Here is a 27,045-nt window from a genome sequence, read left to right on the forward strand (position 1 = left end):
TTACTGTTCCAGACTTTCCTGGAAGACAAATTAACCCAAGATTGGGTAAAGCCTTTTCTGGGCCCTAAAACTGGTAACAAATATCCACAGATGAGTATAAATTACACTGATCTATACAAGCACATAAAAATTAGGAATCATTCTTAACTTCCTAAAATTATTCCCTGTCATGAAACATGGTGATTGTCCCTATCTGTTGAATCACATATACTGTCAATTTCCACAGAAACACAAATTAGTACTTTATATACCTGGAACAAGGAGACAGAAATTGATTATTCCACATATTTCAAATATATGCTTTCAAACAGAGGGCATTGTCATATGCGTGATACCCATAATGAAAAATGATATGAAGTCTATTTAAATGCAAACTGCAAAATCATATGCATATATGAATATTTTATTCAAACACTGAAGAAAGCAGATATGAGGTCACAATAAAGCAGCACACCATGTATCATTTTCTTTATTTAATTATTGCATTAATTTTAGGTCATTTTAATCATTTGAGCATCAGCATATAATGGACATTTTGATGAAACTGAAAAATAAGCACAATAAAGTAGAATTTTAAAATCAGAAGTTATAAATGCACTTTTAAATTTGATACTAGCTTAATTTTATATACTACTATATAATCCCAACATTATGCCTACATCTGCTGCATAAATGCAATATTAATACATATAACTCTACCTAAGAAAATTGTTGACAACAGTGCTGTCTAAATATATCTTATTCAATTTGAAAAGTATAAATTTTAATATAATGCATTTTCATGCAAATAATCTGCATTGAAATGTTAAAATCAAACAATAGACAACATATACAATATTTTCAGTCTTCGCATGACAGTAATTCAGTTTTTTCAAAATTTTTGTTCATTGTCTTTTTGTAATCAAACATCTGAGTGATTGAAACTGATTGGAAAAATATAACAGATGATGACAAGGATAAGAGTAATGAAGAGTTAAGCAAGATCATTTCTTTAGCTACTATTATATCATAAAAGTTGAAGCTACAGAAATGCAAATGTGATTTAAAATAACAAAATATGAAGACATTGAATTGTTTCATACTATAGAATTTAATAAAGAAGTACTTATTCAGAGGAGATTATTGATACAAAAATACTTACTAATATATAATACATTCAAAATAATTTTACAACATAAGTCCACAGCACTCTTTTACAAGCAATAGTATGTAACAATCATTTCACTATTCATAGGAGAAATGCGAGCTGTGAATCATGAGGTCTTGTTTCTATTTTGGTAATAAAACACAACATTTTATAAGATGTATCATGTTAATGTAATTTAACTTTAAAACTTTATACATTTGCTTTTCTTTTAAGTCAAGATCATAATTGTATAAAATCTGAATATTGTAAAACATTGCCAAGAGAATCTCAGAAGTGTATTGTGGTTCGCTATACACTTCAGTCACATAACCTGTGCACCTTCCTTCCTCTAAGCATTAAAAACAACCAGGCATAGCACAGTGACAGAAAGAGCTAATCCTTGTGCAAGTAGAGTTTAAAATATCAAGTTTAATTCAAATGGAACCAATAAATTCTTCATTTTTTCTTAATCTTTTTCTCTATGTCTCTTACAAATTTCCCCTAAATCTTATTTTTCTTTTTATAGGTTCTCACAACCTACATATGAAAATGGTCTTTGTACATGGAAAAACTCCTTCAGGCTATTCTGATTGTCAGTGTAAATGGTCTTTTGTATCACAAATAATAAGGTTATTTAAACACTGATTATATACCTGTACACATTTCTGATACAGCTCCTTTGGCAGCTTCAGTAGCTTAGAATTACAGACTCCTTCCTCATACCACTTTTGTGGTAAAAAAAAAAAATCTTAGTGATAATATATACATACAGAGCACACCAATTTGAACACAGTAAATACCAGAGGTATCAAAACAAAAAGAAAACATAATTGGTCATAAATCTTACTTATCTTCCACAAGAATTCAAATGTACCAAAATAATTTCTCAAAAAAGTCACAAAAGCAGAGGAAACTCAATGAGACATGAAAAACAAGAGAACATAATTTTTATTGTAGTCTCTTACTCAATGTACCCAATCTTTATTTGATTCCTACTATAAATGTCATACAAGTTTCCGACTAATCTGGCTGGATATTTGCAAGTTAGGAGTGCTTAATTCAGAACTGTTTCTGTGGGAAACATTTAGAAAATTACATAGTGCTAAAGAGTGGAGGAGGGCTTCTCGGGCTTTGGATGACTCTATGTTCTGCTCTTGAGAGATTTGAAGGCTAATTTGATTGACATTATTCATCAGTATATTAGAAGCCATGAGGTTGGTTATGGAGAGGCACCTGGTAAGACTTTCTTCCAAAAACTGTTTGTAAAGTTCTTCCACCTTTTTTTCCATGTAACTGTTAAGCATAGAATTAGAGAGAGGTTGCTTATGTAATAGCATGCTTTTTTCTCGTATTTCATCACCATTTAATAATTTTGAGGTAGAGGTTTTCTCTGGAGGCTCAATTTTAGTAGAGTGGCCCAATGGTATATCCACCGAAAGTAAAAGAGGACCATTGCAAACATCATCATGGGTGTGTTCCACAAAGCAGCCAGAGTCATACATGTTTCTAACATGGTCACCTCCTATCTGTAGGTCAGGATAATTCTGGCAAATACTTGTACATGACCAGGATCGATATAAATCCAGTTGTGTTTCATCATGTCCCCTCTTTGGAATGGGCAATGCAATGGATACATTTCCTGGAAGAGCTGTACTTTTGAATTTTGCAGCATGTAGTTCATCCCCAGATTTCAATTGAGTTGTATAATTTTCTTGTTTGGTTAGACTTCCTTCTATAACTTTCTCTTGATTTCCAGTCTTAAAAGGGGGAGGTGAATTGCCCTTCATATCTAAAAGCTTATTCTCACAATTTCCCTTTGCATCATTTGATGTCTTCTTACATCTTACTGGTTTGTAAAAGTTTACATGTTTCTGTTCTTTGTAAAGGAATTCAGTTAGGAAGGCTTCTCCAAGCATATTCTTAGACAAATTCTTCTAAAAATATGAAAAAATTATAAAATAGATAATTAGGGCAATTGAAACTAAGATGAAACATAAAAATTTGTCTCCTACATGAACCATATTTTAGGGAAGAACTGTTGCTTAATGAATAGAGAGTGAGACTAGAAATACTTTGATTTCTTTATCACTGTTAGACAATGGAGAATTTACTTATTTCTGGCTCTCAATTTTCTCAACAGTTAAATTATAGTATATAACCCCCTGCCTTCTGCATCGGAATATTATGAGACTATTATACAGTACACATGTAAGGTGTACGGTGTAATACAGTAAGGGTTTAAAAGGGTTTGTAAGGGTTTACAAATTACAAACTTGGGGACATGTGGAACTCTCTATGTTCAACTGTTTTTACTACTTATATAGAAATTACTGAAATGCCTAGACTTTTACTGTTTTAAAGTCCACTTAAAATAAAGACATACAATCATGAAATTTTTCTGAAAATAAAAACTCTAATCATGACTATTATTTCAATATTGTAGGTCTCTCAATTTTACTACTTTTTCTTTCCCCTTTCTTTTTAACTCTTTCGTTTTCTTTTTTCTTTTTTTTTCCTTTGGATGCAAATCTTCCTTCCTTATTCAATTATTTCATGCTTTAACATCATTTATTAATACAATTCGAAGAGTTTCCAATTTCCATATAAACTCTATTCAAAAAGCCAGGCATGATGATTCACACCTGTAATCTCAGCACTCAGCAGGCTGAGGCAATACAATCATAAATTCAAGGTCAGTCTGGGCTAAATAGTGAAACCTGCCTCTTACGTAGCAAAATAAAAAGAAACTCTGTAATAATGCAAAAGATTATTCGCCTTTATTCAAGATACAGCTTTCATCTCATAATATATATTATACCGTATATAATATATAATTATATGATATACATATATATAATGGTATATATTATACATGTTTCCAGGAAATCCATTTTTTAATGTTTGAAAGAATTGAGAAGAAATTAAAACAACACAAAACCAACTAAGTAAGAATTTAGACTTACTTTTTCCAGATATCAAGATACCCAAAGATTTGGTCTTCTGAGATGCCAACAGCCAAAAGTCAGAAAAAGTCCTTTCTGTCTGGTTTGTGTCTCAGCTTCTGCCTACATCTTTAAAAAGAACGACAATTTTAATCACATAAATTGGTTCTGCTTTCCAGTCATACGCCAGGACTGAAGCACTCATAGGAAAATGATGTGGGCTGGTCACATGTGTGGTATGGTAATGACCATGTACCGAAAGAGGATCTTAAAAGTTCCCAATGACAGTGAGTAGGAAAATGTTAACAGCAATAGAGTTCATAATGTACGTAAAGACAGAGATGAGGTTATTTTCACTTTTAAGCAGGACAAATGTGGAACAGTCTCAGCATCTTTTGTAAAAATTATTTATCTGAAATAAACAAAATGGGCATCAAAAAGAAAAGATTAAATAAATTGCAATACACCCATAACATAATAAATTATTTCTTTAAAAATTACTTTTATTAATTTTTCAAGGGTTGCACCCTTTTAAAAAACTGTCCTTCCCTTCCCATAGAAGCCACTAACTGTCAATAGATTTTCAGTTATTGTGGAGGGGGCATTAGCCACTCTGCCCTCCATGTTAGAATGTTGACTGGCTTGATGTGCAGGTCTTATACAGGTAACCACATCTGCTGTGAGTTTGTGAGTTCACACCATGTGCCCTAACTCTCCAGTAATCAAATTTCTTAACTCAGAGACAAAAAAGCCAGAAATCATCATATTTTAACAACCCTGCCATCTGCTTGGAGCCTAGTATCACTGACTCATGATGTTTTATGTAAATATTTGGAGCCTAACTTTTACTGACCAGTGGTAACTGAACTAAAATGACCAGTCTCAAAAAAAAAAAATGTTACTCTTTAAATAATTACAACTAAAAACACAGGAAGATTCCCACCTATATATTTAGATATGAAAATTATACTAACGGCACTTGAGATAAGATCAGGAACTTCTCTCTCAGTTGCAAGCAGCCTCCCACATCCTCCCAAGCCTTGTGATCAGCTGTGTCCTTGCCGTGCATTTCAATAAATGCTCACTCTTACCATCTATGATCATCTTTGGTAAACACATTTACAACCTGCACATTCCTCAAATGTGGCATTCATGACTGTCCCTTCTACCATAAAATGCTTTATTCTCATGTTTTCCTAGTGCTTTAGATGCCTCAAGTTTGTTAAGCTCTGTTATTCCTGGAATCCTGCCCTGACTCACATAGTATGGTTTGATTTTATCTGCATTTTGTTTATCTTATGAATTCTCCCTCAGTTCCCTGAAGACAAATATTTTGTCTTCTCCATTGCTGTCACCACTAGAACTTTGCAGAGTCTAGCATCTATCATCCATAATACTGATTTTATGAACAACCTACAGTGAACCCACACTCCTTCACGTATTTAATCTTTAAAATTAGGTTGTTAGATAGGTATCATCATCCTCATTTTAACAAAAATGAAATTTCACCAAATTCATCTGAGTGCCCTAATTTCTTTCTCTCTCTCTCTCTCTCTCTCTCTGTCTCTGTCTCTGTCTCACTCTCTCTCTATCTAAATCTCTCTCTCTCTCTCTCTCTCTCTCTCTCTCTCTCTCTCTCCCTCTGGTGCTCTTGCTCTGTGCTCTTGCTCGTCTCCCTCCCTCTCTTTCTGTCTCTCTCCCCACTTCATGCCCTTCTCCTTCCTCTCCCTGTTCCCTCTCCCGCTCCCTCAACCCCTCTCTTGTCTCTCTTTCTCCTTCAAGAGTAGATCTCATGTATGCCAGCTGTAATTCTCTATGCATCTAAGCATGGCCTCAAACTTCTCATCATCCTGCTTCTATCTCCTCCTGATGCTGGCATTACAGATTTGTGTTGCTATATGTAGTGCTAGCCATAAACCCAGGACCTTAGAAACACTAGGCAATCATTATATATGTGAGCTGCATCTCACATGGTAGAGATGCATGTAATACATATTTTTTATTTAATCATCACAGCAAGCCTTCAAGCTATGATTATCTGCAATTTTATACAGCATTATACATGGTAGAGCCATGTAATACAATAATACAAGTCTTATCAAAAGAATCAGGATACTGTATTTAAGACCTTAACTCTGATTATAGAGCCACCTTTGGCAAACTCTTCAAAATACAAAGAGTATCAGTATCTTCCACAACTTGAAAATAAACTAGGGATTGGGGAGATGGCTGTTTAACAGTGTGTACCAGTCTTCAAGAGGACCAGAGTTTGATTCCCAACATCAATGTCTGGGGGGCTCCCAACTGATTGACTGTAACTCCAGGCCTCTAGGGGTTGCATTTCCACCTTCAGACAGGCACAAATGCACAGATATATAATTAATGCACGCACCTTCACACTGGTTAGATATATAATTATAAATAGTTTTAATAATAAAAATTTGTAACTAGAAACTACACACTGAAAAAAAAATGAACTAAGAGGAAACAGACATTTTACACAGAGGGACTGGGGGAGAAGAGGAAGTACCAGGATGGGCAGGGACTATTGCACAAATTGAAAGGTTGACCACAAGAAGGGAAGGGGAAACTGCAAAGCAGGTTTCAACAAGGGAGCACGGTGAGAGAGAGGAAAAGAGAACTTTCCTGTGTTAAGAGTGGAGGAACTGTTGCTACTTTCTTAATGTCCTGCCTGGATCTGTTTGTACTGTTCTTACACACTAAGGCAACACATGTTTGTCTCTTTTCTTCACATGCCACACTGTATCTTAATGACTTTTCTCCCTTGTCCCTGCTCCGAAGAAGGCAGTGGTGGCCAGCATAAAAGCAACTGGCCTCCCTTCCTAACCAGCGAAGAGGAAAGGGTTAGCTGCCCTGTAGAGTGCATTTGTTTTTCCGCAGCACTAGGCTGATGGGCTGCCTAGTAAGGTGTTAGCTAGTGTGTGTTACTCTAGAGAGTACAGACTCTCAGAGCATGTGAGTGGGCCTTTCTGCCCTCTAGTCACTAGGCAGGAGCTTTCCTCAGAATGGACACAGAAGCTCCACAAGGGGCACTTGCTCTTTAGCCAATCCTGAGTGCAGGCCCTTAGCAACCCTCACAAAGAAAGTAAGGCTTAGCTAGGCTCCCTGTTCAGACTCATTATATTTGAAGAGTAACTGCAGATTGGAAACCATGAGTACCATTAAAGTTTATTATGCCAGCATGTCAGGCTCTAAGCAGGTTGGTTAAGAAGCACCTCAGCTGGAGGAAGGCAACAAAATGGGATTAGAATAAAAACACTATACTTAGGGACTTCAACATTTTGCTAAGATTATTATGCCCTTTCTACCCTTTTTTGTTGTTCTTGTTTTGGTTTTGTTTTTGTTTTTTGTTTTTTTCAAAACAGGGTTTATCTTTGTAGCATTGGCTGTCTTAGATTCTCTTTGCAGACCAGGCAGCATCAAGCTCACAGCAATCCTCCTGCCTCTGCTTCCCTGAGTGTGGGGAATAAAGGTGTGAGCTATAACAATCCAGCTCCCTTTCTGCCTTTTCAAAATATTATTTTATTTTACTTAATTTTCCCATGTTGGATGAAAGTGAGATATGCAAAGGACCTACGAAAATGGTCGTTAATTCTCATGTTCATGTTGTGCTTTAAGAATTGACTGATGTTGGAAATTTCTGGTATCTTGAACCCAACTATCTTAATTAATCTAATAATTTTGTCAAAATTTCAAGTGTACAAGAAAGAGTGAACTCCATTTAGGGTGGGACAGGGAAAAAAAAGATAGTGTATGGCCAAAATCCCCAAAGAAGACTAAGCAACCCATAAAAGGGCTAATTGTCTATGTCTAATAAGTTGGTATATTTGCGTAGGTCACATATGTCTTACAGAAATTAAAGTTTAGATGAATTATTTTCAGCAATATTTAGGAAGTATTATAGAACAGCACTGCCCAATAGAAACAAAACAAGAGCTATCTATGTAATTTAAAATGTATTGAGTCACTTAAAAGAGAACGTGAGATTAATTTTAGTATATTTATTTAATACAAAGTAATCAAATTGTCATTGCAAAATGTAATAGTCATGAATGTTAGTATGTTACATACTCTTTTATCATGTTATCTTCAAAATCCAGCTTGTATTGTCCTTGCAATTAAAAATTTAATTATTAAATTAAAAAGTTCACTTTTATGACAAGCAATATTTTATTCACCACATCCTTGCTGCATGCCATACACTGTATTTGAACATAAGAATAAGCTTTTATCTCTGCCTAGAAAAAAGAGATAGCTTTTGTAAGACCTTGTCAAGTAGATTTGTCTTTTTGCACAAAGAAAAGCATTTTTACAGAGAGTATATTATAAAATATTTCACTACTTTAAAAAACAACAAGCCTGGCCTCATGGTATATGCCTGTAATCTCAGTACTTGGGAGCAGAAGAAGGTGCATCCCAGTGAGGTCAAGGCCAGCCTGGTCTACACAGTAAGGCCAGGACATCCAAGGCTACACAGTGAAACCCTGTCTCAAAAAAAGTAAAAGAAGAAAAAAATAAATAACAACATAAAAATAAAACAAGTGGCATATGTAATTGGGTGTAACAATCTGTAAAAAGGAAACAATTTTAAGTAAGAACCACAAAGAATGCAAAACACTAAACTCCTGATATATGACACTCAAAGTGTTGCATAACCATCATGTGGCAGGGTTGCTAAACCAGATTTTTCCTGGTACAACCCTCAGCATCTCTAAAACTGTACATTTGAAGTGGAAGTGATGTTGATGCTGCCAATCTGTGAATCATGTACAGAATATCACTGTTCTATGCAACTGTTCTCTTAACGGGTTTGTCTGGAAAGGTTTATAAACATTCTATGAAAGATGACTCAAGTCTAATGCAACATATTTTGCAATTTCAAAAGCACAGTAAGAAAGTGGAAATTCTGAATTTTGGACTTTTAGAAATTTCTTTGATGTCCTTTACATACAGACAAGCATTTTTTAGTGTTCTATTTATTATTATTATTATTATTATTATTACAATTTATTCATTTTATATCCTGGTTAAAGCCCCCTCCCTCATCTCCTCCTGATCTCAAACTTTTTACACTCCCTTTTCTAGTCCACTGATAGGAGATATCCTCCTCCCCTACTGTCTGACCCTAGCATATCAGGCCTCATCAGGACTGTCTGGATCATCTTTCTTTGTGGCCTAGTTAGGCCACCTTGCCAGGCAGAGGTGATCAAAGAGCAGGCACCAAGTTCATGCCAGAGCCTGCCCCTGCTCCCCTTACTAGAGAACCAATGTGGAGTCTGAGCTGCATAGGTTACACTTGAGAAGGGGTCTAGGTCCGCTCAATGTATGGTTATTGGTTGATTCATCAATCTCTTCGTGACCACTAGGGAACAGATTTTTTGGCTCTGTTGGTCTCCTTGTGAAGCTCCTGTCCTCTACAGGTCTTTTTATCCCTTCCCTACAGTCCCCAGCTTCCATAAGATTCCCTGCACTCTGCCTAAAGTTTGGCTATGAGTCTCAACATCTGCTTAGATACTCTGCTAGGTAGACGCTTTCAGAGGACCCCTGTGGAAGGCTCCTGTCCTGTTCCCTGTCTTGTTCCACTTCTGTTGTCTATCCTTTATGCCCTTCTGAAAGAGGATTATACCTCTTCCCTAGAGTCCTCCTTGTTGTTTAACTTCTTTAGGACTATAAATTTTAGCATGTTAATCCTATATAATATGTCTAATATCCACTTATAAGTGAATATATTATGTACCCTGTATGTCTTTCTGCTTCTGAGTTATCTCACTCAGGATGATCTTTTCTAGTTCCCACCACTTGCCTGCAAATGTCATGATTTTCTTGTTTTTAATTGCTGAGTAGTATTCCATTGTTTAAATGTACCACAATTTCAAACTCCATTTTTCAGTTCAAGGACATCCAGGTTGTTTCCAGATTCTGGCTATTACGAACAAAGCTACCATGCACATAGTTGAGCAAATGTCCAGAAAAAAATTAGGGAAACAACATCCTTCATAATAACAACAAATAACATTAAGTACCTTGGTGTGACTCTAACCAAGCAAGTGAAAGATGTGTATGAATAAACTTCAAGTCTCTGAAGATAGAAATTGAAGAAGATATCAGAAAACGGAAAGATCTCATAAGGTCATGAGTCAGTAGGATTAACATAGGGAAAATGGCCACCTTACCAAAAACAAACTACTGATTCAATTACCATCAAAATACCAACACTATTCTTTACAGACCTATATAGAATAATTCTCAATTTCATATGGAAAAACAAACAAAGATAACCAGATTAGCTAAAACAAAAAGGTACAATAAAATATCTTCTGGAGGCAACTTCATCCCTGAACTCAAGATGTACTATAGAGCAACAGTAACAAAAATGGCATGACAGATGGTGGATCAATGAAATCGAATCAAAGATTCAGAAAGAAAACCACTGACCTACAGGTACTTGATTTTTGACAAAGAAGCCAAAACCATACAATGGAAAAAAGATAGCATCTTCAAAAAATGGTGCTGGTATAACTAGATGTCTACATGTGGAAAAATTCAAATAGAACTATATTTATCACTCTGCACAAAAGTAAAGTCAGATTGAATCAAACACCTCAACATAAAACAAGATACATTAAATCTGTTAGAATAAAACTTGTGGAAGAACCTCATTGGCACAGGAGACAACTTCCTGAACAGAACACCAACAGCACAGGCTCTAAGTTCAACAATCAATAAATGGGACCTCATGAAAATGAAAAGCTCCTGTGAAGCAAAGGACACTGTCATCAGAACAAAATGACAGCCTAAAGGCTGGGAAAATATCTTCATCAACCCTACACCTGAGAGAAGGCTAACATCCAGAAAATATAAAGGACTCAAGAAGTTAAAAAAACAAATCAAGTACTCCAATTAGAAAATGGGGAACAGAGCTAAACAGAGACTTTTCAATAGAGGAATATAAAATTGCAGAGAAACACTTAAAAAATCCTAAACATCCTTAGTCGTCAGGGAAATAAAAATCAAAATGACCCTAAGATTTCACCTTACACCCGTAACAATGGCTCAGATCAAAAACTCAAGTGACAAGATTCAGCTATACCACGCCTAGGCATATATCGAAAATATGCTCAAGTGCACAACAAGGACATTTGCTCAACCATGTTCTTAGCTATGATCTGGAAACAACCCAGATGTCCCTCAACTGAGGAATGGATATAGAAATTGTGGTACATTTACATGATGGAATACTACTCGGCAATTAAAAACAAGGCTATCTTGAAATTTTCAGGCAAATGGTGGGAACTAGAATAGATCATCCTGAGTGAGGTATCCCAGAAGCAGAAAGACACACATGGTATACACTCACTTAAAAGTAGATATTAAACATATAATATGGGATAAACATACTAAAATCTGTACACCTAATGAAGCTCAGCAAGAAAGAGGATCTCAGAAAGGGATGGACATCAGAAGAGGGAGAAAACAGGAAACATGACAGGAGCCTACCACAGAGGGCCTCTGAAAGACTCTAGCCAACAAGGTATCAAAGTAGATGCTAAGGCTCATAGCCCAACTTTGGGCTGACTACAGGGAATCTTATGAAAGAAGGGGGAAATAGAAAGATCTGGAGGGGTACAGGAACTCCACAAGGAAAGCAACAGAACAGAGAAATCTGGGCCCAGCAGTGTTTTCAAAGACTGATACTCCAGGCAAGGACCATGCATGGAGATAACCTAGAATCCCTGAACAGATGTAGCCTATGGCAGCTCAGTATCCAAGTGGGTTCCCTAGTAAGGGGAACAGGGGTTGTTTCTGAGATGAACTCAGTGGCTGGCTCTTTGATCACTGCCTCCTGATGGGAGAGCAGCCTTACCAGGCCACAGAGGAAGACAATTCTGCTAGTCCTGATGAGACCTGATAGGCTATGGTCAGATGGAAATGGAGGAGGACCTCTCCTATCAGTGGACTAGAAGAGAGGCATGGGAGATGAGGGAGGGAAGGTGGGATTGGGAGGGAATGAGGGAGGGGGCTACAGCTACAAAGTGTATAAACTCTAACTAATATAAAAGATATAAAAAGAAAAATATGGGGTATAGAACAAAAAAAATGAATGCTCAAAAGAGGAATGACAGAGACACTCTTGAAGAAATGCTTGATTTTCTTAGTCATCAGGGAAATGCAAATAAAAATGACCGGAGATTTCAACTTACACCCATCAGAATGACTAAGCTCAAAAACTCAAGGGAGGACACATGCTGGAGAGGATGTGGAGAAAGGGAAACCCTCCTCCATTGCTGCTGGGAATGTGAACTGTACAACCACTTTAGAAATCAATCTGCCATTTCCTCAGAAAACTAAGAACAGTGCCACCTCAAGACTCAGATATACTATTCTTGGGCATGTACCCTAAAGATGCTCCAAAATTCAGACTAGTCTTTTTTTTTAATGTATAACTGAGTTACAACTTCTGAACACCAAACAAACAGCTTATTGACATGCATTTTTATAAAAATCCCACTTCAAGAAGTTGAGGTTGGGTGTTCCCAAATTGTTTTCACATGTAGTATTAGAAGTATTATTTGAGGTAGGACTGTTCTTAATTTTCAGAGAAAATGCCAGATTGATTTCCAAAGTGGTTGTTTAAGTTTCAATTCTGCCATCAATGGACGATAATTCTTTCTCCACATCCTCTCCATTATGAATCCTTCCTTCAGTTTTTTATATTAGCCATTCTGATGGATGTAAGGTGGAATCTCAGGGTCATTTTGATTTGCAATTCCCAGATGACTAAGGTTCATTGTACATTTACTTAACTGTTTCTCTGCCATTCCATTTTCCTCTGTTGAGAATTCTCTGTTTAGCTCTGTACCCATTTATTTTTTTGTATATCACCTTTTTAAAATATAACTTTATTTATTACAATTTATTCACTTTGTATCCCAGCTTTATGCCTCACCCTCTTCCCCTCCCAATCCCACCCTCCTTCATTTTTTTCCCATGCCCCATCCTCAGTCCACTAATAGGAGAAGACCTCCTCCCCTTCCATCTGACCCTAGCCTATCAGGTCTCATCAGTACTGTCTTTCATAGTCTTCCTCTGTGGCCCAGTAAGCCTGCCTCTCCACTTCAAGTGGAGATGATCAAAGAGCCAGTCACTGAAATCATGTCAGAGACAGCCCCTCTTTACTTTACTAGGGAACCCACTTGGAGCCTGAGCTGCCATGAGCTATATCCGTGCAGGGGTTCTAGGTTATATCCATTCATGGTACTTGATTAGGGTATCAGTCTCAGAAAAGGCCCCTGTGCCCAGATCTTTTGAATTTGTTGCTCTCCTACTGGAGCTTGTGTCCCCCTCCAGGTCTTTCTATCTCCCTCTTCTTTCATAGGGTTCCCTGTACTCTTCCCAAAGTTTGGCTATGAGTCTCAGCATCCACTTTAATACCCTGCTGGGTAGAGTCTTTCAGAGGCTCTCTGTGGTAGGCTCCTGTCTTGTTCCTTGTTTTCACCTTTTTCCAATATCTATCCTATTTGCCTTTCTGAATGAGAATTGATCACGTTACCCAGGTCGTCTTTCTTGTTTAGCTTCCTTAGGTGTACAGATTTTAGTATGTTTACCCTATATTATATGTATAATATTCACTTTTAAGTGAATATATACCATGTGTGTCTTTCTGCTTCTGTGGTACACTCAAGATGATCTTTTCTAGTTCCTACCATTTGCCTGCAAATTTCATCGTTTCCTTGTTTTTAATTCTGGTTAGTATTCCATTGTGTAAATGTACCACAATTTCTGTATCCATTCCTCAGTTGAGGGACATCTGAGTTGTTTCCAGATTCTAGCTATTATGAGTAAAGCTGCTATGAACATAGTTGAGCAAATGACCTTGTGGATACTTGAAAATATTTTGGATATATGCTTAAGAGTGGTATAGCTGAATCTTGAGAAAGCACTATTCCTAATTGTCTGAGCAAGCTCCAGATTGGTTTCCAAATAGTTGTACAAGTTTACATTCCCACCAGCAATGGAACCTTTTTATAGGTATGGCATTTTAAAATCAGCTTTTTGGAATATACACCTTATTTGAAATGTCTTTATATCCAAATGATAGCTTATCATAGATAACATAAAAAGAAACTAATTTACAGAAATATAAAATATTAAATTTTACCACATTATTGAATAATGTAGAGTAAAATATATAATATTATGTATTATGCATGCATACCATGGACAATGTGGTACATGTAAGAAATATACATAATATATTGAAATGCCTTTTGTCAGCATTCTTAGTTACATTGAAGCTTTCTTCACAGTGAATTAGAATTTGACATCCACAGAGATATGGTAAAAAAAAAAAAAAAAAACATTATGTTTGTTTATATGCTATTAAATCAGTACCACGTTTTTTAATTGGATTATTTGTTTTGTTGGTGTTTAACTCTTTGAGTTCTTTATATATTCTTGATATTAACCCTCTGTCAGATATAGGATTGGTGAAGAGCTTTTCTAAGTCTGTAGGCTGGCATTTTGTTCTGTTGATGGTGTCCTTTGCTCTACAGAAGCTTTTCAGTTTCATGGGGTCCCAATGATTTATTGTTAATCTTAAAGACTGTGCTGTTGGTGTTCTGTTCAGGAAGTTGTGTCCTGTGCCATTGAGTTCATGGATCTTCCCCACTTTTTCTTCTAACAGACTTAGTGTGTCTGGTTTTATATTGAGGTTATTTGATCCACTTGGACTTTACTTTTGTGAAGAGAGTATTAACCTCAAGATCTAGCTATACCATTCCTGGGAATGTATTTGAAAGATGATCAACCATACAACAAGGACATTTGCTCATCTATGTTCATAGCAGCATTGTTCATAATACCCCAAATCTGGAAACAACCTAGATGTCCCTCAACTGAAAAATGGATACCGAAATTGTGGTACATCTACACAATGGAATACTACTCAACAATTAAAAACAAGGAAATCATGAGATTTTCAGGCAAGTGGTGGGAACTAGAAAAGATCGTCCTGAGTGAGGTAACTTAGAAGCAGAAAGACACACAAGGTATATACTCACTTATATGTGTGTATTAGCCATATTATATAGGATAAAAATATTGACATATATTGTCCTAAAGAAACTAAACAACAAGTAGGACCCTAGCGAAGAGGCTGAAACCTCACTCAGAAGGTCAAACAAGGCAGACATTGGAAGTAGGAGAAAACAAGGAACAGAACAGGCACCTTCCACAGGGGTCCTCTGAAAGACTCTACCAATCAACGTATCGAAGGAGATACTGAGACTCATAGCCAAACATTGGGCAGAGTGGATTAAACTTTAAAGAAGAAGAGATAGATAGAAATACCTTGAGGGACAGGAACTCCACAAGGAGACCAACAGAGCCAAAAACTTGGTCCCAGGGGAGCCTGCAGACTTCGATATTCTAACCAAGGATCATGCATGAAGAGGACATAGACCCTTTGCTCAGTTTCCAAGTGGGTTCCCTAGTAATGGGAACAGGGGCTGTCTCTGACATGAACTCAGTGGCAGGCTCCTTGATCACCTCACCCTGGGGAGGGGGGTGGGTGAGTGCAGCCTTGCCAGGCCAGAGAGGAAGATGATGCAGCCAGCCCTTGATGAGACCTGATATACTGGGGTTAGATAGCAGAGGTAAAGGTCCTCGCCCTATCAGTGGACTAAAGAAGAGGTATTGGGGGAAAACTGGGAGAGTAGCTGTGACTGGGAAGAGATGAGGGAGGGGGTTACAGCTGGATACAATGTGAATAAATTATAGTAAATAGATAGATAGATAGATAGATAGATAGATAGATAGATAGCTAAAAATACAATTGAAAAAATAAACAAAGAAACCTCAACTTTACCTAATCTTTGTGTTGTAGTTTTTCAATATACATTAAGTTGAAAAAAACAAGCCATTACAATTTTAGTTAAGCCACTGTATTTTATAAGAAAGGTAAATATTAGGAATAATCTGCTAGTATAAGATAAAAATTGGGTAATTCGAGTACATAACACATATTAACAATTTTATCAATTTACTCTCTTTATATCTTAGTTCCATGAGATATTTGATTTTTCATTCTATTTCCTGATTTAATTTCTGATTACTGATTTTTCCCTCTCCTATATGTAAATATATACATATACAATTTGTTTGTTTTTCAAAACAAGGTCTCGCTATGTGGTCCAAGCTGGCCTAGATATTGCTTACTATAGCCATCTTTGTTATTGTTTGGTATGTATTGATTGTACTAACATTTCAATATATATACTGAACACATATATATGTGTATGTTTTCTTAAATTACTACACATCTTTTTTAAAAAAAATCTGTGGTCTTGTTCAGCTCTACATCTTTAAATATATGAATATATATCAATGCATATGATCTATGAACTATATATAATATATATACATGTACATGGTCTAACAACAAACTTACCACCAATAATGGCTGTTCCTCTTTCATAACATAATGAATAGGGAAGACAAAACATAAAAGTATTATGGCAAATTGATGAATAACTTGTTATCTCTGTTTTTTCTATTTAGGTAAAAAAATAAGATAAAGTTATGAACATTTTAGACTCTTACAAAGTAAAGTATGAGTTTATAGATATAGCTTTTATTTACTATGTGCTGCAGGAGATTCTCACTATGTCTGACTCTCCTAAGGCTGCTCCACCTCAGATATTCAATGGCCAAGAATATTGGGACCTATGAATGAATGCTCATTTTAATTTTTATATTTCATAACTTAAAATCATATATGTAGGTAAAAACCAAAGCATGAGGTATGAAATCCAGGTTTATTCATCTACAGAATAACTTAATTGTGTTTCTGACAGCAAGACAACTGGTATTTAATTCTAAAAAAGATTGTCACTTCCTGGTGAGGGATAATTAGGTATATTTTTATCATTCATTATAATACACAATAACTGGTATTCTGGGGAAATTATTCATCTTCCTTAGCTAGCAAAAGTCTGCCAAAATAATTAGCAGGCAACACTCGAATTTAATTAGTAATTAAGAATGGTCAGTACTGATTAACTATACTTTCATTCTTTAGGATTTTATAACTCTCCAAGATGCCAAGGAGGACAAAGACATTTTGAAGTTTCTGAAGATGGAGTAAATGAAAAGTTGTGATAAATGATAAATCAATCCATCATTTACTCTTAACTTTATTATAACTGTTCCACTAGAGTAACCATCAAAACTAACAGGCTCATATTGTTTCAATGTTTAGTAAAAGTGATTCCTTAAATTGTGAACAATCTAAAGATTTGATTTGATTTTCTGTATCTCTGTGTGTTTCTACCCATCTCTGTCTCTCCTCTCTCTCTTTCTCTCTCTCTGTCTTTCTTGTGTGTGTGTATGTGTGTGTACTACCCACATACATGTGTGGGAGCCTACAGAAACCAGAAGAGGGTGTCAGGCTCCTCTAGTTACAGGGTGCTGGGAATGGCCAACTGGAGGACTGGGAACCAAAACTGTGTCCTCTTAAAGGCCAGCAACCATTTTTAGCTGCTATATCATCTCTTCAGATCCAACTGTGAACACTTTCGAGCAAGGGGGAAAAACATGCTAGCATTTATTAACATGAAGCTTTTAAAAATTTCCTAGTAACGACAGGCCTTTAAGAGACTTCTAGTACAATTTTCAGTTTGTTTTCTGCTTTATTTTTTAAATGTTTGTCACTATATTACAGGTTTACATACAAAAAAATGGTAACGTTTTATAAAAATAAATACAAAAGCATTGTGTCTTGTCCTAAATTCTCCTGCAAAGGAAACACGGGGGAAAATAGTAACTTCCATTCTTAATAGATTTTATTTATCATTCAGGTGATTATGTTCATATTTTTTAAATAAATCTATTCATTTATTCATTTTACATTCCAATCACAACTCTTCTCTCTTCACATTCAGGTCCCATCCTCCCAAAGTCTTCCCCCTTTCTCCCCTCCCCTTCTCCTCAGAAAAAGGGAGCCCCTCCTTACAAACCCACCTTGGTCCACTAAATCCTATCAGGACTTAGTAATCCTCTTTTCTTGGGGCCAGATAAGGCAACCGAGGTAGGAGAAAGTGATCCAAAAGCATGTGTCATCTATGACCCATGCAAGCCTTGTTGCTAGGGGACCTACATGAGAACCAAACTGCCCATCAGTTACACAAACAAACTATCTCAAAAACCCAAGAGAAATTGGGAGCTGGAGGATGGCTCAGCACTTCACTGTGCTGGCTGCTCTTCCAGAGGAACTGGAACTGGATTCAGCTCCCAGCACCCACATAGTAGCTTACAACCGCCTATAACTCCAGCACCAGGGGATCTGACAACTTCAGGTGATTTTTTGTACATTAAAATCAAACTGAGGAGATCCAAGATGGTGGTAACCAGTGCACACCATATCTGAAAGGCACAGGACACAAAACTCCAAAATTGGTGAGTGGAGGGCCAGCTGAAGCCAAAACATGGACACTGTGGATTCCTGGCTGACAGGGGACAACACATGAGTTGAGATCCATGTCACCCTAAGGTGTCTCCAGGGACTGAGAGTGGCAAATATTCAGCCCCCCTACACTTCTTCTAGTCACAAGCATGGGCCTCCCTCCTCAGCAGAGGCAGCCAGCAGTGCTGGCTGATCAAAGCATGGCCCTCCCTGCTCAACAGAGGCTGCAGTGATTGTCCCAAGCCTGAGCCTTCAGGCTTGGTAACTGAGTCAGCAGAGGAAGACCTGCCAGTTCTGCAGAAGCAGCTGGGGGATATATGGGCCTTCCAGGTCTGTGGACTGCTGTAAAGGCATCCAAGGACCTCCCTTGGTTTTTTATTTAACTTTTATTAATTATACTTTATTCACTTTGTATCCCACCATAAGCCCCTCCCTTCTGATCCCACCTTCCCTCTCCCTTCTTAACCCATGCCCCTCCCCACATCCACTGATAGCCAAGGTCCCCCTCTCCTACCTTCTGATCTTAGTCTATCAGATTTCATCAGGAATGGCTGCATTTTCATCTTCTGTGGCTTAGTAAGGCTGCTCCCCACTCTGGAGGAAGTGATCAAAGAGCAGGCCAATCAGATTATGTCAGAGGCAGTCCCTCTGCCCATTACTATGTAACCCACTTGGACAATAAACTGGTATGGGCTGTATCTGTGCAGGAGTTCAAGGTTATCTCCATGCATGGTAGTTGGTTGGCATATGAATCTCTGAGAAGACCCCTGTGTTCAAATTTTCTGGTTCTGTTGCTCTCCTTGTGGGGTTCCTGTCCTCTCCAGCTCTTACTATTTCCCACTTCTTACATAAGATTCCCTGCACTCTGCCCAACAGTTGGCCATAAGTCTCAGCATCTGCTTTGATAGTCTGCAGGGCAGAGCCTTTCAGAGGCCCTCTGTGGCAGGTTCCTAGGTTGTTTCCTGTTATCTTCTTCTTTTGATGTCCATCCTCTTTGCCTTTCGGGATGGAGATTGAGCATTTTAGTCAGGGTCCTCCCTCTTGATTAGTTTCTTTAGATGTATAGATTTTAGAACTTTTATCCTATATTATATGTCTATATGAGTGAGTATATACCTTGTGTGTCTTTCTGCTTCTGGGACAGCCCACTCAGGATGATCCTCTCCAGGTCTCACCATTTACCTGCAAATTTCATGATTTCCATATTTTTCATTGCTGAGTAATATTCCATTGTGTAGATGTACCACAATTTCTCCATCCAATCTTCAGTTGAGGGGCATCTGGGCTGTTTCCAGTTTGTAGCTATTACAAATAAAGCTGCTACAAACATGGTTGATCAAATGTCCTTATTGTGTACTTGAGCCTCTTTTGGATATAGGCCTAGGAGTGGTATGGCTGGATCCTGAGGAAGCGCTATTCCTAGTTGTCTGAGAAAGCACCAGATTGATTTCCAGAGTGGTTGTACAAGTTTATATTCCCACTAGCAGTGGAGGGGGGTTCCCCTTTCTCCTCAACCTTTCCAGCATGTGTTGTCACTTGAGTTTTTCATCTTGGCCATTCTGATGGGTGTAAGGTGAAATCTCAGGGTCATTTTGATTTGCATTTCCCTGATGGCTAATGATGTTGAGCATTTCTTTAAGTGTTTCTCTGCCATTCGATATTCCTCTACAGAGAATTTTCTGTTTAGCTCTGTTCCCCATTTGTTTAATTGGATTACTTGGTTTGCTGCTTTTCAGCTTCTTTAGTTCTTTATAAATACTGGATATTAGCCCTCTGTCAGATAAAGGATTGGTGAAGATTCTTTCCCAATCTGTAGGCAAAATACTTGCAAACTAAATACAAGAACACATCAAAGATATCAGCCACTATGACCAAGTAGGATTCATCCCAGGTATGCAGGGGTGGTTCAATATACAGAAATTGAAGAAGATTGAAATAATCCCTTGTATCCTGTCTGATCACCATGGAATAAAGCTGGACCTCAGTAACAACAAAAATAGCAAAAAGCCTACACATACATGGAAACTGAACAACTTGCTACTAAAAGACAGCTGGGTCAGGGAAGAAATAAAGAAAGAAATTAAAATCTTCCTAGAACTCAAGGAAAATGAAGACACAACATACCCAAACTTGTGGGACACAATGAAAGCAGTGCTAAGAGGAAAGTTCATAGCACTTAAGTGCCTTCAAGAAGAAATTTGAGACAGCACATTCAAGCAACTTAATGGCTCACTTAAAAACCCTAGAAAAAGAAGAAGCAGACACACCAAGAAGGAGCAGACGGCTGGAAATAATCAAACTCAGGGCTGAAATCAATCAATTAGAAACAAATAAAACAATTCAAAGAATCAATGAAACCAAGAGCTGGTTCTTTGAGAAAATCAACAAGATAGCCAAGCTAACTAAAAGGCAGCGAGACACTATCCAAATCAACAAAATCAGAAATGAAAAGGGGGACATAACTACAGACACTGAGGAAATCCAATCAATCATTAGGACTTACTTCAAAAATCTATATGCAACAAAATTTGAAAATTTAAATGAAATGGACAATTTTCTTGATCGATTCCACTTACCAAAGCTAAATCAGGACCAGGTAAATCAATTAAATAGTCCTATATCCCCCAAGGAAATAGAAGCAGTCATCGAAAGTCTCCCATCCAAAAAAAGCCCAGGACCTGATGGTTTCAGCGCAGAATTCTAACAAACATTCAAAAAAGAGCTAACTCCAGTTCTCTTCAAGCCACAGTCACCTTGGTACCTAAACCTCACAAAGACCCAACAAAAAAAGAGAACTTCAGGCCAATCTCCCTTATGAACATTGATGCAAAAATACTCAACAAAATACTCGCAAACCGAATACAAGAACACATTAAAGATATCATCCACCATGACCAAGTAGGCTTCATCCCTGGTATGCAGGGGTGGTTCAATATAAGGAAATCCATCAATGTGGTCCAACATATTAACAAACTGGAGAGGTTGTGGAGAAAGGGGAACCCTTCTCCACTGCTGGTGGGAATGTAAACTTCTACAACCACTCTGGAAATCAATCTGGTGCTTTCTCAGACAACGAGGAATAGTGCTTCCCCATGATCCAGCCATACCACTCCTAGGCATATATCCAAAAGAGGCTCAAGTACACAAAAAGGACATTTTCTCAACCATGTTTGTAGCAGCTTTATTTGTAATAGCCAGAAGCTGGAAACAACCCAGATGCCCCTCAACTGAAGAATGGATGCAGAAATTGTGGTACATCTACACAATGTAATATTACTCAGCAATGAAAAATAAGGAAATCATGAAATTTGCAGATAAATGGTGGGATCTGGAAAAGATCATCCTGAGTGAGTTGTCCCAGAAGCAAAAAGACACACATGGTATATACTCACTCATATAGACATACAACATAGGACAAACCCACTATAACCTGTGCATCTAAAGAAACTAAGCAAGAGAGAGGACCCTAACTAAAATGTCCAATCCCCATCCGGAAAGGCAAAGAGGATGGACATCAGAAGAAGAAGAAAACAGGAAACAACCTAGGAACCTACCACAGAGGGCCTCTGCCCTACAGACTATCAAAGCAGATGCTGAGCCTGATGGGCAACTGTTGGGCAGAGTGAATGGAATTTTATGTAAGAACTGGGAAATAGTAAGAGCTGGAGAGGACAGGGTCTCTACAAGGAAAGCAACAGAACAAGAAAATTTGAACACAGGGAACCTCCCAGAGACTCATACTCCAACCAAGGTCTATTCTTGGAGATAACGCAGAACCCCTGCACAGATGTAGCCCAGGGCAGTTCAGAGTCCAATTGGGTTACATAGTAATGTGAAGAGGGACTGCCTCTGACATAATCTGATTGGCCTGCTCTTTGATCACCTCCCCCTGGGGGGGAGCAGCCTTACCTGGCCATAGTAGAGGACAATGCAGCCACTTTTGATGTGAACTGATGGACTAAGATCAGAAAGGAGAGGAGAACCTCCCCTATCAGTGGACTTGGGGAGTGTCATGCATGCAGAGGGAGGAGGGAAGGGGGGATTAGGAGGGGAGGAAGGAGGGGCTTATAGGGGGATGCAGAATGAATAAAGTGTAATTGAGCAAAAATTACCAAAAAAAAGGGAAAAAATAATTTAAGAACCTTAAATGACTTTCAAAAGTGGAGGAAAAAATGGAGTTAGTCAATTTACATGGAGCACGTCTCGCCCCTGGGAGCATTGGTCTCCTGAACCTACTCAGACCTCGGACACCACCACTGCTAGTTCTAGAACTGATGCAAGATGTTCCAACGAGGGGGTTAAGGCTTCTCATAATATTTCCTATAAGCCCACACCTGTTTGTTTATATCCCCCATTTTTATTCATTATTAGCCAGATAGAGCCAAGTAATTGTGGTGATGATACTTGCTTTTTTTGCCCAATGCTGGAATGCTAGTGAATTTAGGTATGCCCTGGTTACTCGCATGCCTCGCTGGGTGCCTGTACCCGTTGATGCCCCTCACGCTATGACTCTCTTCAGACAGAAAAGGGATCTTGGAACTACAGCCACCACTGTTACTGCCATCTCATTGGCGGCTGTTGGAGCTACCACCGTGGCATTAGCCATGAGTCATACTGTGCAGACTGCTCAGACCCTGAATAATCTTTTAGCCAATGTAGCTCATGCCTTAGTTGTACAAAAAGGAATTAATGCTCAACTAAAAGGAGACTTGATGGTGTTCAATCAGAGGATTAACCTCGTGCAGGAGCAAATTGATACCCTATGGCAAATCGCTCAACTTGGCTGTCAATGGAAGTATGCTGGACTTTGTGTCACTAGCATATAACATGAGAATTTTTCCCGTGCTGCAAATCTGTCTAAACAATTGTCTAGCTATATTTTAGGTAATTGGACTGGAGAATTCGATACTACAATGGAGCAGCTGAGAGTGGCCATTATCACAGTAAATTCTACCAGAGTGGACGCAGGATTAGCCACAGGATTATCACCATGGATTGCTGCAGCCATGAATCATCTGAAGGAATGGGCGGGCATGGGAGCGTTAGCAGGCCTTCTGGTGTTGGTCTCCTTGGTTTGCCTGTGGTGTATATGCAAGATTAGAGTCTCACAACAGAGTAATGCAGCCATGATCATTCAGGCCTTACAGCCATTGAAGCAGGACAGTCTCCCTAAGCATGGTTGGCTACCATAAAAAGCTAAAATGTTATGCTCAGAATGCGAGGCTAAGCACTGCACTCAGGGTCAGCTGCTTTTGACCCAGAGAAGAGCAAGTCTGATTGCATGCGGGTTGATGCCCCAGGTCCCGCCTCTGAGAAAAAGGTATAGGACGGGTCTGATGCTCTTTGGGTGGATGACACCTAAATGAACATCGGTACAAAGTCTCAATTTATTTCTAATATCAGAGATCAGACCTCTACTCTTGCCTGATGTGTCTAAAACAAAAAGGGGGAACTGTAGAGAGCTTCGTAATGCTGCGCCTTAAAGATGGAGCTGGTTTCCGCCTTCCACCTTCCCGATGGTGAGTGCTCTCTGTCACAAACAACTCCACATTTGGATAAGGCTGAGGATCTGGCTTGCTTCCATGTATGTGGACCTATCTGCATTGCCCACGTGGCACGCTGGGGTTGGCTACCCAGAGGCTATATAAGCTGTGGGCTGGCTTTCCCCAGGGTCTGATGATTGTTCAAGGTTCCTGAATAAACTGCATTGAAAAAAAAAAAAAAGAAAGAAAACACAAACAGAGAAAACCCCGGAGCTGGAGAAATTAGAGAAAAGATTAGAAGCCACAAAGGTAAGCATCACCAACAGAATACAAGAAATGGAAGAGTGAATCTCAGGCGCTGAAGATACAATTGCAGAAATTGATACATGTCTCAAAGAAAAAGTAAAATTAGAAAAGTTCCAAACACAAAACATCCAAGAAATCAAGGACGCCATGAAAAGTAAAAATCTAAGAATAATAAGAATAGACAAAAAAGAAGATTCCAGGCTCCAAGGTCCAGAAAATATTTTCAAGAAAATCATAGAAGAAAACTTTCCCAACTTAAAGAAAGAGATGTCCATAAACATACAAGAGGCATACAGCACACCAAATAGACTAGACCAGAAATGGAACTTCTCACTTCACATAATAGTCAAAACACTAATTCTACAGAACAAAGTAAAAAGATTAAAAGCAGCAAGGGAAAAAGGCCAAGTAACATATGAAGGTAGACCTATCAGAACCACACCAGACTTCTCAACAGAAACTATGAAAGCCAGAAATGCCTGGGAAGATGTCACGCAGACTCTAAGGGACCACAGATGCCAACCCAGACTACTATACCCAGTGAAGCTTTCAATCAACATAGATGGAGAAAGAAAAATATTCCACAACAAAAATAAACTTTCAACCAAAATTAATCAAAAAAGATGAGGCGGGGCACTTCATTCTCATCAAAGCAAAAATCCATCAGGATGAGATCACAGTTCTGAACATCTATGCCCTAAATACAAGAGCACTTGCATTGGTAAATGAAACATTATTAAGGCTTAAAGGACACATTAATCCTAATATATTAATAGTGGGAGACTTCAGCACTCCACTCTCACCAAGGGAAAGATCACTTAGATGGAATTAAATAGGGAAATAATGATAATTGCAAAGGTCCTAAATCAAATGGACCTAACAGATGTTTACAGAACTTTTCACTCAAACTCAAAAGAGTATACCTTGTTTTCAGCACCTCTTGGAACCTTCTCCAAAACTGACCATATAATTGGGCACAAAGCAAGCCTCAACAGATACAAGAAGTTTGAAATAATCCCTCGTATCCTATCAGAGCACCACGGCCTAAAACTAGACCTCAACAACAACAGAAATAACAAACAATCTACATATACATGGAAACTAAACAACTCTCTACTCAATGACAGCTTGGTCAGGAAAGAAACACAAAAAGAAATTAGAGACTTCCTAAAATTAAATGAAAACGAAGCCACAACTTACCCAACTTATGGGAGACAATGAAAGCAGTGCTAAGAGGAAAGTTCATAGCACTAAGTGCCTCCAGAAAGAAGTTTGAGGCATCTCATACAAGCAACTTAATGGTACACTTAAAAGCCCTAGGAAAAAAAAGAAGCAGATACACCCAAGAGGAATAGATGATTGGAAATAATCAAACTCAGAGCTGAAATCAATGAATTAGAAACAAAGAAAACAATTCAAAGAATCAATGAGACCAAGATCTGGTTCTTTGAGAAAATCCACAAGATAGACAAACCCTTAGCCCATATAACTAAAAGGCAGAGAGAAACTATCCAAATCAGCAAAACCATAAATGAAAAGGGGGTGATAATGACAGACACCAAGGAAATCCAAACAATCATTAGATCTTACTACAAAAGCCTATGTACCACAAAATTGGAAACTCTAAATGAAAGGGACAATTTTTTATAGATTTCATTTACCAAAATTATGTCAACATCAGGTAAATAGTTTAAATAGCCCTATATCCCCCAAGGAAATAAAAGCAGTCATCAAATGTCACCCTTCCAAAAAAAAAAAAAAGCCAGAGCCAGACGAATTCAGTGCAGAATTCAACAAGACCTTCAAAGAAGAGCTAACTCCAATTCTCTTCAAACTATTCCAAAAAATAGAAAGAGAAGGAACATTACGAAACTCATTCTATGAAGCCAACCTCCCTCATCTCCTCCCATGACACTCCCCAAGTCTGCTGACAGGGGAGGTCCTAGTCCCCTTCCTTCTGACATTAGCCTACCAGGTCTCACCAAGACTGGCTGCTTTGTCTTCCTCTGTGATCTGTTAAGGCTCCTTCCCCATCACGGGGAGGTGATCACAGAGCCAGCAAAGGGTTCATGTCAGAGAAAAATCAATATTCCCATTACTAGGGAACCCACTTGGAGACTGAACTGCCATGGGCTACATCTGTGCAGGGGTTCTAACTTATCTCCATGCAAGTTAATTGGTTGGAAAATGAGTCTCAGACAAGATACCTGTGACCAGATTTTTTGGTTCTCTTGCTCTCCATGTACAGTTACCATCCCCTCTAGTATTTTCAGTCTCCCCCTACTTTCATAAGATTCCCTGCACTCTGCCCAAAGTTTGCATATGTGCCTCAGCATCTGCTTTGATGCCTTGCTGGGTAAAGTCTTTCAGAGGTCCTCTGTGGTAGGTTCCTGTCCTGTTTCCTGCTTTCTCCCTCTTTCAATTTCTGGCCCATTTGCCTTTCTGAGTGAGGATTGATCTTCTTACTCAGGGTCCTCATTCTTGCTTAGCTAATATCCACTTAAATAATAGTAAGATCTTGGAGAGGACAGGAGGTCCACAAGGAGAGCAACAGAACCAAAAAAATTGAGCACATGAATCTTTCCTGAGACTCATACTCCAACAAAGTACCATGCATGGAGATAAATTAGAACCCCTGCACAGATGTATCCCATGGCAGTTCAGTGTCCAAGTAGGTTTCATAGTAATGGGAACAGGGACTGCTTC

At 38.2% G+C, this 27,045-nt stretch overlaps 1 protein-coding gene across 1 annotated transcript; it reads right to left on the reverse strand.

The window, feature by feature from the left end:
* Positions 1–387: 387 nt before the first annotated feature.
* LOC110541573 (TLR adapter interacting with SLC15A4 on the lysosome-like) lies at positions 388–4,260 on the reverse strand. Its single transcript, XM_021628296.2, has 2 exons — positions 4,090–4,260; positions 388–3,060 (listed from the first exon to the last, which is right to left on the reverse strand). Exon 2 carries the CDS (start codon positions 3,040–3,042, stop codon positions 2,131–2,133), a length of 912 nt encoding a protein of 303 aa, XP_021483971.1. The 5' UTR covers positions 3,043–3,060; positions 4,090–4,260; the 3' UTR covers positions 388–2,130.
* Positions 4,261–27,045: the final 22,785 nt, after the last annotated feature.

The sequence above is a fragment of the Meriones unguiculatus genome, chromosome X, assembly GCF_030254825.1.
Source record: "Meriones unguiculatus strain TT.TT164.6M chromosome X, Bangor_MerUng_6.1, whole genome shotgun sequence".
Taxonomy (NCBI): Eukaryota; Metazoa; Chordata; class Mammalia; order Rodentia; family Muridae; genus Meriones; species Meriones unguiculatus.